This window comes from Branchiostoma floridae, chromosome 5, assembly GCF_000003815.2.
Source record: "Branchiostoma floridae strain S238N-H82 chromosome 5, Bfl_VNyyK, whole genome shotgun sequence".
NCBI classification, from domain to species: Eukaryota; Metazoa; Chordata; class Leptocardii; order Amphioxiformes; family Branchiostomatidae; genus Branchiostoma; species Branchiostoma floridae.
Genome location: NC_049983.1, coordinates 1,305,046 through 1,322,955, shown reverse-complemented (window position 1 = coordinate 1,322,955; position 17,910 = coordinate 1,305,046). Strand labels below are relative to the sequence as shown.

The following is a 17,910-nucleotide window of genomic DNA, read 5'->3' as shown; positions in this document are numbered from 1 at the left end:
GCAACACAACAGGTGGAAAATCCACGTTCCTACTTTTGATTGTGACAAAGCCAACCGTACAATATATTGTTACATTTTTACATGGTGTGGAAAAAAGTAAGTCTATGTTTTGTATCAAACCGCTACGTGCTTTAGACGGATTGCGTTCTCATGTTGCCGATCCCTGATGATTTCGTGGTTTCTCCCGTTTCAAGATTGCCTTGTTACCATCTCGTCTAGTCGGTGATTAGATGGCATTGAAACAAACATGTTCATTGTATTATGAAGGTCCAAGTTTTGTTTGGCTTACTGAGACACAAAATCTAATTACAGAAATGAATTTAGTCTTGTAATCTTAAACGTCAAATTCAGCCCTTCAGACGACCTCAAATTTGGCCACAAATACTGTGACGCCTTGCGGGCAAAACTAATTATCTCCTTGCTATTGAAATTTGGTACTTGAATGGAAAAGGTTGCAACTGTATAAAGATTAACACAGGTGTGTTTGGCTTTGATTCCGTCGTTTTTAATTACAGGACAACAGCAAGTAAATTCTATGGATAACATGCTATGCAGACTCCAAATTTGATACGAGAATACGGGTAAAAGACGCAACATGCCTGAATTTTCAAACTAGACACCTTAAGCGTTGTAACAACAATTGAAGTGACAGAACATGGTACCAATGTAAGCCAGAAATTCCTGCAAACAAGTAAAACTTGTGTGGTGGAGGACTATTATCACCTACATTGTTGAAAACTACACTCAATGCTAGCTATCCCACAGGGGGCACTTCTACAACTACATTCATGGTTAAAAAAGCACTAACTAGTGCCACTTCTACAAGTATAATCAAGGCTACCGCACAACATATTTCCCACTTTGGTATTTTCTCCTTAATTTTTGCCATCTTCTGACGGGATTTTTTTACCCAAATACGTCGAAACTTGATCATGAAATTTCATCCATAAAGTTTACTGCCTGTGGCCTTGAACTAATTTTCTTAAATTCTTTTCATAGCGGCCGAAGTTTGTTTTAATTGTTGGAGGTCAGAGATTAAAGATGCGACATCTTGGCAGACGTTATATCTGTAGATATCAGTAGGGACGACGTCAAAGTTGCGTTGCGCAGTAGAGGGCAAAAAAATGGAAATTGGGTGCCACTTAAAATCCTTGAAAATCCTTCTTTACCATGAAATTCTCTGCCCAATCTGTAAACTTTTTTGAGTTAGAAGGGACAGGTAGGGTAAACGCTTTCCTGTTCTGGTTTTAGACAGGTTTTAGTTTTAGGGTGCTACGGGTTGAATCAGGAGAGAGCTAAGGTCAAATGTGAGGTTTCTTTAATAGAGCGAGCTTTTCTCGGAAACTGAGCAGAACAACCCCCAGTTTAACTAGACCCAAGTAACTTTCTGGTGGAGAAGAATTGAAATATGGGTTAGTACTTTTTTTCAGCCTTCATTCAGTGTATTATAACAATCTTTCCTATGGGCAGCCGTAACACAGATCTGTCCTGTAGATATTGCACACCAGAAGTTGCAAGGTGACATGAAACTGCAAAAAATCGACTCAATTTTTATTGCAAACATAAACATTATTTTATTTTGTTAAAATCCATCCCCTATTGTACAGCAACACAGCACCCATTGTTCGTCCTAACTTAGAGTGTCTGTATAGCGCACAGGACTGAAATAAGGTGCGCCATTATGGAGCAGATTTCAAAAGTAAAAACTTGTAAACAAACTGAACCACGTGTTAAGACAAAACTGATAAGAATAAAGCTTATTCACCGGCAGCTTACTTTCCGCCAAAGCTTGACAGCATAATAAATACACAATCATCACGCAAACGCTAATCGTCATCATGAATGAAGACACGTTCTGTCATTCGGGTATGTCCCGATTGCCGGTAAGTGTTGGTCATGTAAAGCTTAGACTGTCATTTATCAATGCTACTAAGACAAACGTTCATGCTGTAAATCTTCACTGTTCTCCATATTCATTTCTTGTCGTGTTTAGAATACATGTAAGTACTTGCAATTTTCTTCTGGGCAGGAATTTGCTAAAACTTATTATTGTGTTCCCAAACTATATGCCTTTTTTCGGAGAAGTACCAAACTTATGTGTAAAGAAATGATAATCACAAAATACTTTATATCGTTTCACTAATCCACCATGGCCGACAATGCTCACAGTAGCTCCGTGGGACATCCCAGGACCTCCATCCTCACGGCTGGGCGCGAAGTGTAGGTTCGGGGATGGAACTGGACATGCCGCGTGGTGAGAGGAGAGTCCAGGAAGTTGTACACCGGTGAGCTCCGGTCATAGTTCCCTTGGAACACCTACAGTCACAGGGAGAGGAGCTGGGATCATTTCAAACCGTGAAAAGGGGTATTGAGATGAGGAATAGCGATGCATAGGTACGAAATTTAAAAGAAGCCCTTGTGTTCGGATTTGAATGTGCATTATGTGGCGTTCGTCTATCCCATATGTGGACCCGTCTTACAATATTATTACAGCCTAACCCATCTGGAGTCGATCTAACCCATGTCTCGTCCGGCTAACCCATGTCTCGTCCGGCTAAGCCATATGCATGTAGCGTCCGTCTAACCAACGTGACGTCCGTCTAGCCCATGTCTCGTCCATCTAACCCATGCAGCGTCTGTCTAACCCATGAAGCGTCCGTCTAACCCATGAAGCGTCCGTCTAACCCATGTAGCGTCCGTCTAACCCATGTTTCGTCTGTCTAACCCATATGCATGTGGCGTCCGTCTAACCCACGTGACGTCCGTCTAGCCCATGTCTCGTCCGTCTAACCCATGTTTCGTTGGTCTAACCCATGCATGCATGCAGCGTCCGTCTAACCCAGGTGACGGCCGTCTAATCCACGTGTCGTCCATATAACCCATATGGTGGGTTATTTGCTACGCGCTTTCACATCAGGACCTGTAAATGTTACCTTGTCGGAGCCGTCTGTGTCGGCGTACGTGGTCCAGGTCTCCCCGTCCATGCTGAATGAGAGTCTGTAGCTCTGCGTCCACTGGCTGTAGTCCGGGCGGCCCTGGGTGATGACGCCGTACACCAGAGTCTCCTGGCCCAGGTCTATCTGTAATTACACAGGTACAACCTACGTCATAAAAATGGGTGATGATGCCGTACACGAGAGTCTCCTGGCCCAGGTCCACCTGTAGTTACACAGTTACAGCTTACGTCATAAAATGGGTGATGACGCCGTACACGAGAGTCTCCTGGCCCAGGTCTATCTGTAGTTACACAGGTACAGCTTACGTCATAAAATGGGTGATGATGCCGTAAACCAGAGACTCCTAGCCCAAGTCTATCTGTAGTTACACAGGTGCAGCTTACGTCATAAAAATGGGTGATGACGCCGTACACGAGAGTCTCCTGGCCCAGGTCTATCTGTAGTTACACAGGTGCAGCTTACGTCATAAAAATGGGTGATGACGCCGTACACGAGAGTCTCCTGGCCCAAGTCTATCTGTAGTTACACAGGTACAGCTTACGTCATAAAAATGGGTGATGACGCCGTACACGAGAGTCTCCTGGCCCAGGTCTATCTGTAGTTACACAGGTGCAGCTTACGTCATAAAAATGGGAGATGACGCCATACATGAGAGTCTCCTGGCCCAGGTCTATATGTAGTTATATCAGTAACAACCTGCGTCATAAATATGAGTGATGACGCCATATACCCGACTCTCTTAGCCCAAGTCTACCTGTAGTTATACTGGTTTGTAAGGCTTATGTCCAATGACCACTTCACGGGCTGTTTTAGGCACTTTGGGGCGTCGCCCCTTCGTGTCCTCTTGAGACGCCTTGTGGCTCCTTTTTTTTCTGCCTGTCGGGCACCATTTAAGTCGGACTTATTAAAATGAACCCGGACGCGGTAACAAAAAGACGCCCTGACCTACCCATGGGGAACACCCAGGGGTACCCTGCGGTATTCGGCATTCCACCGGGATGTGGCTTCATAGCTGTGCTGGGGCGAAGTCTTTCACACGGGGTACAGCATACTCATCAAAACTGCCCCTCTGTTTGAGTTTATAAGCACGTACAGACTTAAAAGAGACAGATCAACAGGAGGGCCCTACCTTTAGCCACTCCACTTCCGCAGTCACTGTTCTCGGTATCCAGCTCCTAATGATACCAAACCTGGCGTTTGCAGGCACGAACCGGTGATCGTAGTAGGACGATGCGGTGAAGCTGCTGTCCGGAATATCGCCGGTTGACATGCCCATGCGCCTAGTCCGGCAGAAATCTGGGGAACGGAATAAAAAATACAATATCAACGTACTGGTATAGAATTCCGAAGGACGGAAAATGCCGTGAAGCCGCTATCCGGAATGCATTCTTGTCGGGGTTCCTATTTTGTCCCGTTAGGCCTACGTCACATTTCCTACCGGGGCCCAGCCGGGCTGCTTGCGGCAAAACTACACGTTTATGCCAAAAAAATATGCACAAGGCATATGCATGCTGTTTTGTTTTTTTTTGTCCGATTTGTTGTTGTTGTTTACTTTTGGTCTTTTATATCTTACTTTTCGTTCACAAATACTGCCCGGACGGGCCCCTTTGTGGATGTGTAGCGTGATGTTACAAAGGGGGCAAAATAGAAAGCCCGGAGAAAACGCCTAAAACGTGTCAAACACTAGTCGAAGCCGAACATCAGCCTGGAGAGTAAATCTTACCGGTGACGGTGTCGTTTAGGCGGGAGGACAAATTTTCAATGGCGGCCAGGCAGGTCTCCATGACAGCGGCCGTCTCGTTTAGACTGGAGGAGAAATTTGCCATGACGGCGTCCTGGCGGGCCTCGATGGCAGCTTGTCGGGCGGCCGTGTGGTTCAGACGGGAGGACAAATTTTCCGCGGCGGCGTCCTGGCGAACTTCCATGGCAGCGGCGGTCTGGTCAAGACGGAAGGACAAATTTTGCACGGCAGCGCCCTGGAGAACTTCCATGGCAGCGGCCGTGTCGTTTAGACGGGAGGACAAATTTTCCATGGCAGCGTCCTGACGGGCCTCCATGGCAGCAATCCGCTTTTCAAAGGCCTACAGAACATGACAGGAGTAGGTTTTTAAACGTTCATGATTTAAAAAAAAAAAAAAACCAGTGATAATTCACGATCATTACATCCATTCATATTCATTTTTTGGTAATAAAAGCAGGATGCTCGTAGGAAACACGCCCGACTTCACTGACTTTGCACAAGTCGAGCGAGATTTGGAGGAAGGTCGCCAGAGTTTTGTGCGATACTCTTGCGGGGCCGTCTCAGTTTTAGCGAGCATCGTCAGGTTTGTGGAGGTAAAATAGGTCTTCAATCGTTGGATTGACGTCCGACTGTCGACCGATACCTAGCCGAGGTACGGACGATCTACTGGCGACTCGGTAACGAACTCAGAGATCACTGGCGACCTGTCCTTTTGTTAAGAACATGTTTCGACTATAGCACGAGCTCTGAAAATCTCCTGTGATCTATAAAAATCGCAAGATATTCGAAAGCACGTCTTGCTGTCGAAAATGTCTTTTGGAGCTCGCAGACTCGTCGTCCGATGATCAATTTTCGCTACATTTGACAGAGGAAGTAGGAGTGGTGTGTTTCCCATGATATAGGTCTCACGCACTTGATTTGTTCAGATACAAAACGTGACGTGGCGTGACTGGTGAACTGCTCGGATCCTCGAGGTCCCGAGTTCGATTCTTGACGTTGTCCCTTGGGAAAGGCACTTAACACGACCTTCCTCACTTCACCAATATGTAACCTGATTTTCGTCGTGGAGGTAAAATACCACCTTTACCTTCTGTCTGTACCGTGTATGTGGCACTGTTAATATAAGTTACTAACTTGAGTGCAGTGCCACATTGTCCCCGTCTGTTCAACGGCAAAAAAAAGGTGAGCGAACTTACCTTCAACTCCGCCAGGTGACTGACTGAACTTCGCATAGTCTTGAATTCGGTATGCATCGCCTCTATCATGCCTGTTGTGAACATAGAACGTTTTCTTTGAATCTGAAATAGGTCAACTTTGTCATATAACAGTGTAGTACCCAGTAAAGTTAAGGGGGTGGCGCCCATCTCCATTTCTGTAGCCCTTGGGCCACACATTTGAGCAAGCCGCTATAGAAGGGGGCTGACGTTAAACGAAATGTGAGTGCTAAACAGAGAAAGCAGCATGTACCATTTTTAAAGACTTTGACGACCTCTCACGATCTACCGAATGCAAGGCGAACACTGTACCCGCTCGGCCATTGCACCGGTTCCAAGTTACTACCTGTCTAGGTAGCGTAGATGTAACTTAACAAGGCGTCAACAAAAACAACTAGCATCCACAAGGCCTTTCTGTGAGATACATATGGTAGAATTCGGCAATATTGTGAATAATTGGCTAGGAGAGTCAGCCCACATTAAGGATAACATTCCCCTTTCAAACCCTCTTGTAGCAAAACCCCACTGGCAAATTATTCTTCCTATACCAGCCTGGTTAGTTTGGTAGAGACAACAACAACAACAACAAAATAAAAAGCAACGTGAGGTGTTCAGTGGTTGCAGTTTCAGACATGGTTACGCTTCGGAGTAAAGGCGGCTTACCGGCCATTTCCTGAAGCTTGGGGTTCTCCGAACTGATGTAGGGCGCAGACTGGTTCATAGCATGGTCAGACTGTGGGTATGGCCCGTCAGGCACAGCCTGGTCAGCAGCCTGGACAGCAGCCTGCGGGTCCGGCCACTGCCTGGTGGACAGCAGCAGGACCAGCACCACTGCAGGGAACCGCGGGAACCGCAACATCCTGGCCCGGCCGTGGTGCAGTAGGCTCGGTGTGAGACTGGTGCGGACTCAGGGTGGGGCTTATGTACAGTACAGATGATTGGATTTGCTACTGCGTTGGTCATCGGCAAACAAAAGGAGAGTTTATTCCTCAAAAAGGCAGGAGAAGTAACGTTAGGCTATTCCGAGACATGTGGATATTGACCTTGAATGACCCCATTTTTGTTGTCTGCTGTGCTGATGATTCTTTTGTCACGACAGGATAAAGGAATGGTCCATTTTTACCTGATGGGGGGCAAGGAATGTTCGACCTACAGAAAGAAAAGAATTACCCTGTTTACCTGCTGTCATTTAGTTATTTTCGATTGTTAATGGTTGTTTCGAGTTGTTTTAGTTAGTTTTCGGTTGTTTTAGTACTTAGTGACACCAGTTAAAATGTCTACAGCGCAACAATTGCACATTTACGACACAAAAATCTTCATCACGAATAAAAACACGTGACTGCAGCAACAGGTCGTAAGTGCCAGATAATCTGTGTCGCCCCTCGTCTCTGTACAAAGTCGGGCGGTGAGCTCGAATGTACACAACTTCCTTTATAGCTTCCATCGCACTCGTCTTGCAAAGACATCCAGCTCTAGATGTAGAATTTTGCTTTGTCCTGCGACATGGAGTGTCCTTGAGATTCTAAGTCTTATGCTGCAGCCATATTTTCATAATGTCACGTCCTGGACGTAGTAGTGGACGGGTTAGATCGGTCCAAATTTCAGCGTTGGTCACGCAAAGTTTAGTCTTCATTCATATCGTCATTTATCAAGATTTTTTTTATTATTATTTGCACGCTCCCATCAGTTTTGGGGTTTCCATAGCATGTTATTCATATTATCAGATCAGCCCTTCTAAACAAATATCAGTAAGGAAATGCTCTTAGTCTTATTCGAGTTTTCCTTCAAGGGTACCACTGTCCTCGTCTTACATGGATTGTTGCAAGGTTGAAATCACCACTTCCCCTCCAAATATAACAGCTTCTCTCGGTCTTTTCTTGCATGGTAATCTGATTAAATTTGAACAAAAACCCAAATAAAAGATTCAATCTCAGAACTAATCTGGTTATCAAGGTCAAACAAGACCGTTAATCAGCACCAAGGTCGCTCTATAGCAGGTTCTTTCAAAACACGTCAGCGTGACGTAATAAGCAACCAATTAAGGGATATCTGTTCTGATAGGGAAAGAAAAAAATGTGTTATGGTGCAATCTTATTTTTTCTGAAAATATCTTAACTACGAACTTTGTAAAATATTTGTCACGCCTTGTTGAACGTCCACTGTTTGTATCCATTGATGAAATCATCATTTTACATTTGAGGTGAACTTGAGGAGAGAAATTCGTTGTATAATTAAAAGAAGTCAATGCCAGACATACTTGTTGTCAATCTTGTTATATTTCCATATTTTTTTTTTTATTTTTATTTTTTTTTATTAGTCTCTTCCAACCTCAAAATTTCAATAGCAAGGAGAGAAGTGGTTTTGCCATCGAAGCGTCACAGTATTTGTGACCAAAGCTGTGATCGTTTAAAGCCAGGGATGAATTTGACGTTTAAGATTACAGGACTGAAGTTTAATATGTAATTATATTTTTGTGCCTCATAATAAGCTGATGCCGGTGCAATGGCCTAGTGGGTAGAGTGTTCGCCTTGCATGCGGTAGGTCGTGAGTTCGATCCCCGGCCTTGTCATACCAAAGACTCTAAAAATGGTACATGCTGCTTTCTCTGCTTAGTAATCAGCACTAATGAGGAAGAGTATGGAAGTTAAACACACATCACTACCAGCGGACCAGCCCCCTGCTGTAGTGGCTTGCAAATGTGTGGCCCAAGGGCTTCGAAGTGGGGATGGGCGCCACCCTACGCGTCTGTTGATGCATGGGCAAACTTTAATAATAAGCCAAACAAAACGCAGATACTCCTTGTTTCAAGGGCACCTAAATAGGGACAAGGTGAGATGGTGTTTTTTACCAGACCTGTTTTAGAGTGATGAAAGATGCAAAATCATTCAGGGCTACCATTGACAATTTAGTAGCAGTTCATAGGTCAGGGTAGGCCGTGGTGACAAAGGTTTTTTTTTGTGTGTGTGTGAGATGACCCAGCAGGTCATAGGTCAGAAAAGGCCGTGGTGACAAAAGGTTGTTTTTTTTAGATAACCTAGCAGGTTATCTCGTAGGTCAGGACAAGCTGTTGGTGACTCTAATTTTCATGTATCAAAAGCGCCGCCTAGCAAAGTTTACAAAAAGCGCATTAGTCGGGTTTCGTATGGTTACAGCCAAAAAACGCAAAGCATTGTGATTAGAAATACTCGACGACGTGTAGACATCTTGTTTGATATATGTCGCATACTAGTATGAATTCCCATACGTTCCAGGGCCATGTCAAACTATATGTCAATACACAGTATTAATGTATCAAGAAATCAGAACATAATATTTTATATGGTACCTCTATTTAACGTCGTCTCCTAGTGTCTCCAGGCTTAAGCAAAGCTAGGTACTCATTTACACCTGAGTGAAGTGAGGAAAGCCGTGTCAAGTGTCTTTTCTACGGCCAACGGATTCAAACCCAGAATTTTAATGTAAAAGAAGAGGACACAAGATAACAAAAATGAAGAGTCTATTGTTCAGCATACCATACTCTGTTTAGTCATTTGTTCAACCTTCCAGATCACTTAGATTTCATAATAAAGGCAATTCTGGGCAAAGGTTTGTTCTTTTTATCAGCATGCTCGCTCGCATCATTTTTTAATCATTGCTATAAGATACCATCCATATATTAATGATATCAACATAGCCTTATATGTAACAACACGTGCAGATAAATACTTGCACACGTGCCGAAATTCCAAACGTATTTGACCACAGATTATACGTAACAGTTTTTTTTTAAATACACACCCCTTGTGATACTCTTGGGAAATCACGTTTGAAATGCAAAGTAGGAAAGATGAGATAAGATAAACTGAAAACTATTCCGTGCCTGAGTCAAGAAAGTTACCTAACAATTTGAATGTGATCAAGACAAGGGCTGTGTTAAATAGAGGTCCCGTGTTTTAGGAGAGCCACACCTCGAGAACATTAAAAGAAACACCACACTTATAAAGTTATTGCCCTTTGCAGTGTGAGGGGCTCAAAACCTTCAGTCCTATGTCCATAACAAAGCCTTATATATAAGCTAAAAGCGTGCAAAATTCTGACCGTACTCGACCACAGATTATACGTAACAGTTTTAAAAATACACATCTCGTGTGATACTCTTGGGAAAATCCGTTTGAAATGCAAAGTAGAAAAGATAAGATAAGATAGACTGCAAATTATTTCGTGCCAATCAAGAAAGTTACCTATCATTTTGAATGTGGTGTAGACATGGGCTGCGTTAAATGGAGGTCCCGTGTCGAAAAACGTTATGGTCCTTTTCGGTGAGAGTGATTCGAACCCTACAGTCCTATGACCGCAACAAAACCTTATATACAAGCTAAAAGCTGTACACTTGCATAGATTCTGACCGTACTCGACCACAGATTATACGTAACCGTTTTTAAAAATACACATCCAGTGTGATACTCTTGGGAAAATCCGTTTGAAATGCAAAGTAGAAAATATAAGATAAGTTAGACTGCAAATTATTTCATCGCAATCTCGAAAGTTTGGTATACTGTCTAGACGAGGGTGGATTGTATAAAATATTTCGTAAGAAAACATCACGAAAAACACCATAAAAATGAAGAACAGGTTCGCGGAAAACGTAGATACGCACGCAATACTGCTCATGGAAGACAATGGGATGAAGAATTACCTTTAAAAGATGCTAGTACTCGACCACAGCACGTAATAGTTTTTGAAATACACATCCAGTGTGATACTCTTTAGAAATCCCGTTTGAAATGCAAAGCAGAAATGATAGGATAAGATATATTGCAAATTATTTCGTCGCAGTCCAGAAATTTACCTAACACTTTAACGAAGACTCTTGTTTGAGGAGAACCACACCTCAAGCACGTGAAAAAGAAATCCAACAATTTTCGAAAAAAGTTATGGTCCTTTGCGGTGTGAGAGACTCGAACCCTACAGTCCTACGGCCACAAGAAAACCTTGTATATAATCTAAAAACTTGCACACGTGCATAGATTCTGGGCGTACTCGACCACAGATTGTACGATAAGAGTTTTAAAAATACACATCCCGTGAAACTCCTGGGAAATTCCGTTTGAAATGCAAAGTAAGAAAGATAATTAAGATAAGATAAACTGCAAATTATATTGTCGCAGTCTAGAAAGCTACCTAGCATTTGGAACATTGTCTGGACAAGGGCGGATTGTGTAAAACATTTCGTAAGAAAGCATCACAGATAATGCCATAAAAATGAGGAACAGGTTTTCAGACGACGTGGATACGCACGCAGAAGTGCTCATGGAACACAAGGAGATGAAGAATTACCGTCATAAGATGCTAGGAGTGCGAAAATTCTGACCGTATTCGACCACAGTACGTAACAGTTTTTTTTTAAATACACATCCAGTGTGGTACTCTTGAGAAATCCCGTTTGAAATGCAAAGTAGGAAAGATAAGATAAGATAAACAGCAAATTATTTCGTCGCAGTCTAGAATGTTACCTAACATTTGGTATACGGTCTGGACGAGGGCGAAGTGTATAAAATATTTCGTAAGAAAACATCACAGATGACACCATAAAAATGAAGAACAGGTTCGCGGAAATGTAAGATACGCACGCAGTAGTGCTCATGGAAGACAGTGAGATGAAGAATTACCGTCATAACATGCTAGGAGTGCAAAAATTCTGACCGTATTCGACCACAGTACGTAACAGGTTTTTTTTTTAAATACACATCCAGTGTGGTACTCTTGAGAAATCCCGTTTGAAATGCAAAGTAGGAAAGATAAGATAGGATAAGATAAACAGCAAATTATTTCGTCCCAGTCTAGAAAGTTACACAACATATGAAATGTGGTCTAGATTGGGGCTGGTCCGCCTTGATTTTTTTTCCTTGAAGGGAGGTGCTTTCGTAATATCTTTCGTAATATATTTCGTAATATATTTCGTAAGAAAGCATCACGGAGAAGACCATAAGAAGACCAAGGAGGTTAGGACCTCCTTGCGCAGTTATTGATACGTCCGCGTGCTGCTCGAGGAAGACAGAGAGATGAAGACCTACCGTCAAAAGATGCCAGGAGAGAAACAACAGCACGTCTTGGAAATGCACCTGCTGGAGAATGAAAGACGAGTCGCCTGGAACTCCGACAGGTAAGGAGTCGTCGACAAGAATAAATACTCCAATGAATGTAGAATTTTAGTTTGTGGCGTCGTGTGTGGCGTAGCTGGTAGAGCGTTCGGCTTGGAATCTGAGTTCGATACCCGCCGTGCCCCTGACGTTGTACCCTTGGGAAAGGCACTTTACACGACCTTGCTCACTTCACCCAGGTGTATAAATGGGTACCTGACTTCGGTCTTCGGTAAAAGGAAAGACTACCTTTACCTTCTGTCTGTACTGTGTATGTGGCACTGTTAGAATAAGTTACTAACTTGAGTGTAGGGCCACATTGTCCTCGTCTGTCCAAAACCAAAATAAAAAAAAAGAATTTCAGTCAGACGAGACATTTCGATCGAGAGCCCCATTCAAATATTGCATTGCCTACAACAATTGTTTTCGCCTAATACTGAATTTATCAATCCTGCAGTGCCAGCGAAATGTTTGTATTCAATTAATCGTACACTAATTTTGATCTCAGATGGTGTAAACAGTCCTATCTTTCGTATATCGACTTGTCCACTCTTCGTATTCCATTATTTAGTCTGTATTTATTCGGGATCTTTCTACCACAACATAAAAAGCTCTGGAGACGCCTGTGTATAGAGAGTGCCATGATTTGATGTCTCTATGTTGTTCTATGTATCATATTGTCCATTTTTAATTAGTATTGGCCATTAATATAGTTAGTGCTTGTAATAAAGAATAAAGGAAAGTAAATCTTTTCTAAACTCTTTTAAAATCTTTTTATTCGAAAGTTTGTGGCTACTCTTAACGTTACTCTTAAATATTTATCTAAACATTTCAGACTGGAACAGAGTCGACTGCTGCCTCGTCTTGAGAACATAGACAAACGCATTCTGGACATAAACAACAAGAAGAATTCGAGAAAACGGGTGCAACAGACGACACCATTACAAGGAGGACACACCCGGACGTCGTCGCCAAAGAAATTGAACGGAAAGGAGAAAAATGCAGGTGTAGCGAAAATGCAATTTTTGTCTTCGACTTGGCCGGGAGGTAATGTATACCCAGACGTGTGTCAATACTCGCAAGGCATTACCCAAAAGCAAGGAGGTCTAAAACTCGACCCTGACACTAAACCGTTCAAGAGTCGAGCAACCTCTTTACCGGAGCATCCCTTCATACAACGGACATTGTACCATATTCCTGTGATATGTGAAGGGAACAGTGATGTAAAACCAACAAAGATCGCTTCACCTCACAAGTTCCCATCGAAAGCTAAAAAGAATCGCGATCACAAACGTTCCTCAAAATCTACCGACGAAGAAAGCAGCAAGGGACCGGTCAAACCCAGACTAGTCCGCCGCCCCAGGATGGACGCGAAAGTTCTCGCATCCCTCTTGAACGTGGACGAATCTTCCGTTGAAAAACAGGACCAGGTTTTCCAGACAGCGAGACTAAAAGCTGATGCGGCTCTCAGAGTACTCGCAGACGACACTCAAGAAAATGCAGAAGAGAACGAACAGAAGAACAAGAAGACTTCGGCTAAGATCCAGCGTAGATCGAGCGTAGCGTCCATGGATCTGTCAAGTGACTTGTTAAAAGTCGGCTTTCCTGCTTTGAAGGCTGTAAAACAAACGTGGCCCAACACCAAACAGTTACCGGCCAGCTCCAGTTCTTTCTCTCGGGTCCGGAGAAGCTCCCTACCGTCTCTTTCCACCACGAACCACGGTAAGTTTTTGGCGCCGGGTTCAACTGCCACAAGAAGGGCGAGCATCCGGTCGACAAAATTTACAACCTCGTCTTTGGACAAGCTCGAAAACGTGATCGAAGAAAACGAGGAAAACTTACACCACTCGGAACGGGACGATACCATAAGCGACTTGATACAAAGTGTTCTGCCGTTGTCACGACGAAACAGTTGTATAACAGTTGTGTACATTCCAAACAAAAAGCTATTTCCGCAGACCCGATAGATAACGTTGCAAAGAGCCACCATTCTAGCTATTGTCTTGCTAATAAATCTAATATGCGATCTTTCTAATTGGTACAAACTAAGACGAAAATAGACCTGGATTGTTACGTAGAATCCCCGAGGACTAATTGAAGATTGGGCCATGTTGATTTGATTATATGGATGGCATCCCCTGTGAACAACAAAACTGATACGAGCGTGCGAATAAAAAAAGTTTGGCCACCAAAAAAAGTTGCCTTCATTGTGAATTCTAAGTAGTCAGGAAGAACAATCGACAATACAGACTACAGAGTAAGGTATATCGAACAATAGATTCTTTATTTTTGTTCTTCTTCTCTGACTTTGGAATTTACTTTGGCATTCAATGACTGTAGCCATTTTCCGTTATATGTTTTGTTTTTAATTTTCGTTTTGAAGTATTTATATGATTTACAGCATGGTCATAAACTTTTTTTTGCAACGGATGAAAATTGATGCAGCCTCGGATAATATCCATATAATCAAATCAACATGGCCCTATTACAGAAAAATAGATAAAAACTGTCTAATGTATTCAAAGTTCCATTTTTCTCATGTCCTATTGTTTATATCATTTAGTTCGGTCACAAAACATAATTTCTGTTTTCATTATTAATAAACGTACTACTCGAATAACTACCGAAGGGAGGTAGAGTGCAACGAATTGACGTCTTGCTTTTTTAGCCCTATGGCACTAAAATATATTGTTTATTGACGTCGGAAGGGGGAGGGAACTTAAAGCAATTGTAGCATTAGCTTTTAGATGTAGTGCAACACATACAGTGTCACAGTGGTCAATTGTTAATACAGTGGAATCCAACTAATTGCATTACGGCATATCGCATACTTCGTTGATCTGCATAAAATTATGAAAACCTAAGCCATTTCCCATTCACCCCATTAAAAATGTAATGGCATAATTGCATAAGCCATTATGGCATACTTCGGGGATCTGCATAGAATAATCAGGTTACATCGCATGCTGACATATTGACCGAAATATATGTGATAAAAGACAATGAAAACATCGACATTGAGCTGAAAAGAGTCTCTATTCAAAAGTATCAAATCACCATAATTTTCTAAATGGCATTAAAATGGCCACTGAAAATGCGGCTTCTATTGGAAATCTCGCTGGTACCACTACAAAACACGCGGTATCGGTCTATGTAAAGGAACGAAACTGTTCTTAGTTGTCTGTTTGTGGTCACGAATTGCAAAGTAAATCAGAGTATCAGTTCACCAGAATTTTCCCTAATCATTTTTACACTGTTCGCAGCCAGGGGCTGAATTGCAAGGAGCTTACAACAGGTGGGCCTGTGATGCGGCCAAAGGACCGAGGTTTAGATCTACTCACACCGGGAAGGACCCCTACTCTTTTCTCTAAGTGTGGTGGGTTCTTTAACGTGGTCGAAGTGTGAATCTCCTCAAACACGGGACCTACAGAGAAGGGGCTGCACGAGCAGCCCCTATGGAGGACCTCTGTGGAGCTCCTCCAGGGAAGTTACTCGTGCAGCCCTCAAGCTCCACGGACAAATTGACGAAACGAGCTCTGCGCACTACAAATAAAACCTTCTTCTCGTCACCCTTGGTTGATTCTCATAATGATTAAGCGAACCTTCTCACAACAAAAGCGACATTATCACACACGGGTTATAACTTCACAGATTGATCATTTACATATTTTAGAGTTGTCCGACAGATATGGTGAAATAGCATATGTCTGGAAATATCTGTCTGAAAGGTTTATACTCATAAATTAAACAGGTATGAAAAGATCCCATGTTAACAAGTCCGTCAGGAGTCCCTTGTCCGTAGACAATGTTCATGCGGCATTGGTGGTACATGTAGTGATGCATACGGTCACTAGACGGCATTACTGTAGTACTACATACACGATATGCGACCTTGTGTACAACCGGTTTTTCAACTCAAGGTTTTATAGCAGGTCGTTTGTCGCCATGTTCCTTCAAACTGATGTTGTTTGCAACTTGTGTAGAATTCACTTTGGATAAGTTACCTCCTTTGCCATATAGGGATTTACCATGTGCTCTGCATGACGACAAGCTATGTATGGAATATAGCTGACGTGTATGGATAACACTTCGACTGGAATACGCCTGGTGACTTGGACAGAAAATTTACATCAAGATAGCTTGGAACAACAACGATACGTGAGTTTGGTAGTCTTTTTGAATTGGTTCCACGAGTTAATGGCTTCAAATGTATTTTAATTGGCTCTACTAGGGCAGAAATTGACATAATATACCTAATGGGATTTAAGTTAGAACGGTTGTGCCTTGACTTGTCTGCGATTGTAAACATGACGGATGGATTTTATTTATCTGTCCTATTTTTCAGTTTTCTAAAGGGGAAGATCATATATCGAAAACCTGCACTTGGTACATTCTATAGTTCCTATCGCCAGAGATTTTCACTCCCCACACGGCCAGTTTGTAAAGGGCCACTTGAAACCACTGTGTGTGGACTGCATACTTGTTCTTTCCCGAAGCACGTCTTGTCAGTATGTTTTACCCTCGATATGTATGTATGTATGGTTATATGAATGTATGCATGTATCTATCTTTGCATGTATCTATGTCTGTATGTACAGCACATCTTGCAGAGTAAGTCTTTAAACAGCCTGTGTTCGCCATGTTCACGAGGTATTACTTGATAAACAACATTACCAAATGATGAACTAAACTGTCTTACCATTTACTACCTTCCTGGTTTACTGCCATTTTGGCTTGTTGATGATAGGACAAAGTCATCTGCCTAACATAGTCTGGATACTTTTGATGTATTTAACAGGGGACCAACAAAATCTCCTGTATTCCTTTCACATTCCTGACACATGCCACGATCAACTTTATCCATAAGCTTTTTAAGAAATATCGTATTAAAAACTCTACCAGAAGTGTCATCGACGTGCCAGAAATACCGTTATGTAGGATTTTAAATAGAAGGCCCTTATGCCAAAGTCCATAGAATGCATAGGATAGGTCCACGAAACAGGAGACGAGTTGTCAGTTTAACTGGGTGCATCAGGATTTTTTTTCTGGAGAGAAAACATACCCTTGTTCAAATGAGGTAAATAGTTTTTCGAGACAACTCGAAATAGAAATTCCACGATAGTTGTTAGTATCATCTTTTTTCTCTTGTTTAAACATGGGCTCATTCTGACCAGGTTTCGGGGGAGGATTCAACTCGAAAAAAAGTGCGATTAACGGTGCTCACCCCAGTTCTTCCATGGTAATATTTCAAGTTGTTTTCGGTTGTTTTCGGCATTTAGTGAGACCGGTAGTGCGCGACAAAAAAGTGACGAAAGACTTCCGAGGGTCTATGTTTGAGTTGACATTTCTAATCATTTACTGCGAAATGACATTAAACGCAATCATGGCTGCAAAGCGTAGGAAATGGTGTTTTTGTAGGTACAAATTGTGTTTCGGCCCGACTCTCATTTCCAGATATTCTTGCGCCTTCAATGTAAACAGGCCCGTGACCTAAATTGACCTCTGAAGCGCTGCGCGTCGTGGATGATTAAAACGCGCCAGGTACGGCTTCGGTGAGTACCAGACACGGCCTCGGTGACGCATCAGACATGGTCTCGGTGGCGCGCCAGACAGTGTCTCGGTGACGCACCAGACATAGTCTCGGTGACGCGCCCAGACACGGCCAGACACTTGTAGACCGGGGGTGGGCTAGACGGACTCGGTGATAGGACTGGCAGGGCCCCGCGCGACTTGCCGTTTTTGTCAGTGTTTTCGATATATCTTACGAGAAACATCCGCCGAAGAAATTGCCAAATCAGTTACACAAGTACGCGTATCACGTATCACAGACTAAGTGAGATAGATTAATGACGTGACTCATCGAATCCTTGACCCCTATT

At 42.8% G+C, this 17,910-nt stretch overlaps 1 protein-coding gene across 1 annotated transcript; it reads right to left on the bottom strand.

The window, feature by feature from the left end:
- Positions 1-1,561: 1,561 nt before the first annotated feature.
- On the bottom strand, positions 1,562-5,960 carry LOC118416450 (lactadherin-like). The gene is made up of 5 exons (XM_035821553.1): positions 5,895-5,960; positions 4,681-5,038; positions 4,087-4,253; positions 2,934-3,080; positions 1,562-2,316 (listed from the first exon to the last, which is right to left on the bottom strand). The coding sequence occupies exons 1-5, from the start codon at positions 5,949-5,951 to the stop codon at positions 2,164-2,166; spliced, it is 882 nt and encodes a 293-aa protein (XP_035677446.1). The 5' UTR covers positions 5,952-5,960; the 3' UTR covers positions 1,562-2,163.
- Positions 5,961-17,910: the final 11,950 nt, after the last annotated feature.

Excerpts from the sequence above, each read along its gene's own strand:
- LOC118416450 (XM_035821553.1), bottom strand. The coding sequence starts at position 5,951 with ATGCATACCGAATTCAAGACTATGCGAAGTTCAGTCAGTCACCTGGCG. Across the intron at positions 5,039-5,894 it reads GTCACCTGGCGGAGTTGAAG|GCCTTTGAAAAGCGGATTGC; the intron begins GTAAGTTCGCTC and ends CATGTTCTGTAG. Across the intron at positions 3,081-4,086 it reads CGGAAGTGGAGTGGCTAAAG|ATAGACCTGGGCCAGGAGAC; the intron begins GTAGGGCCCTCC and ends GTGTAATTACAG.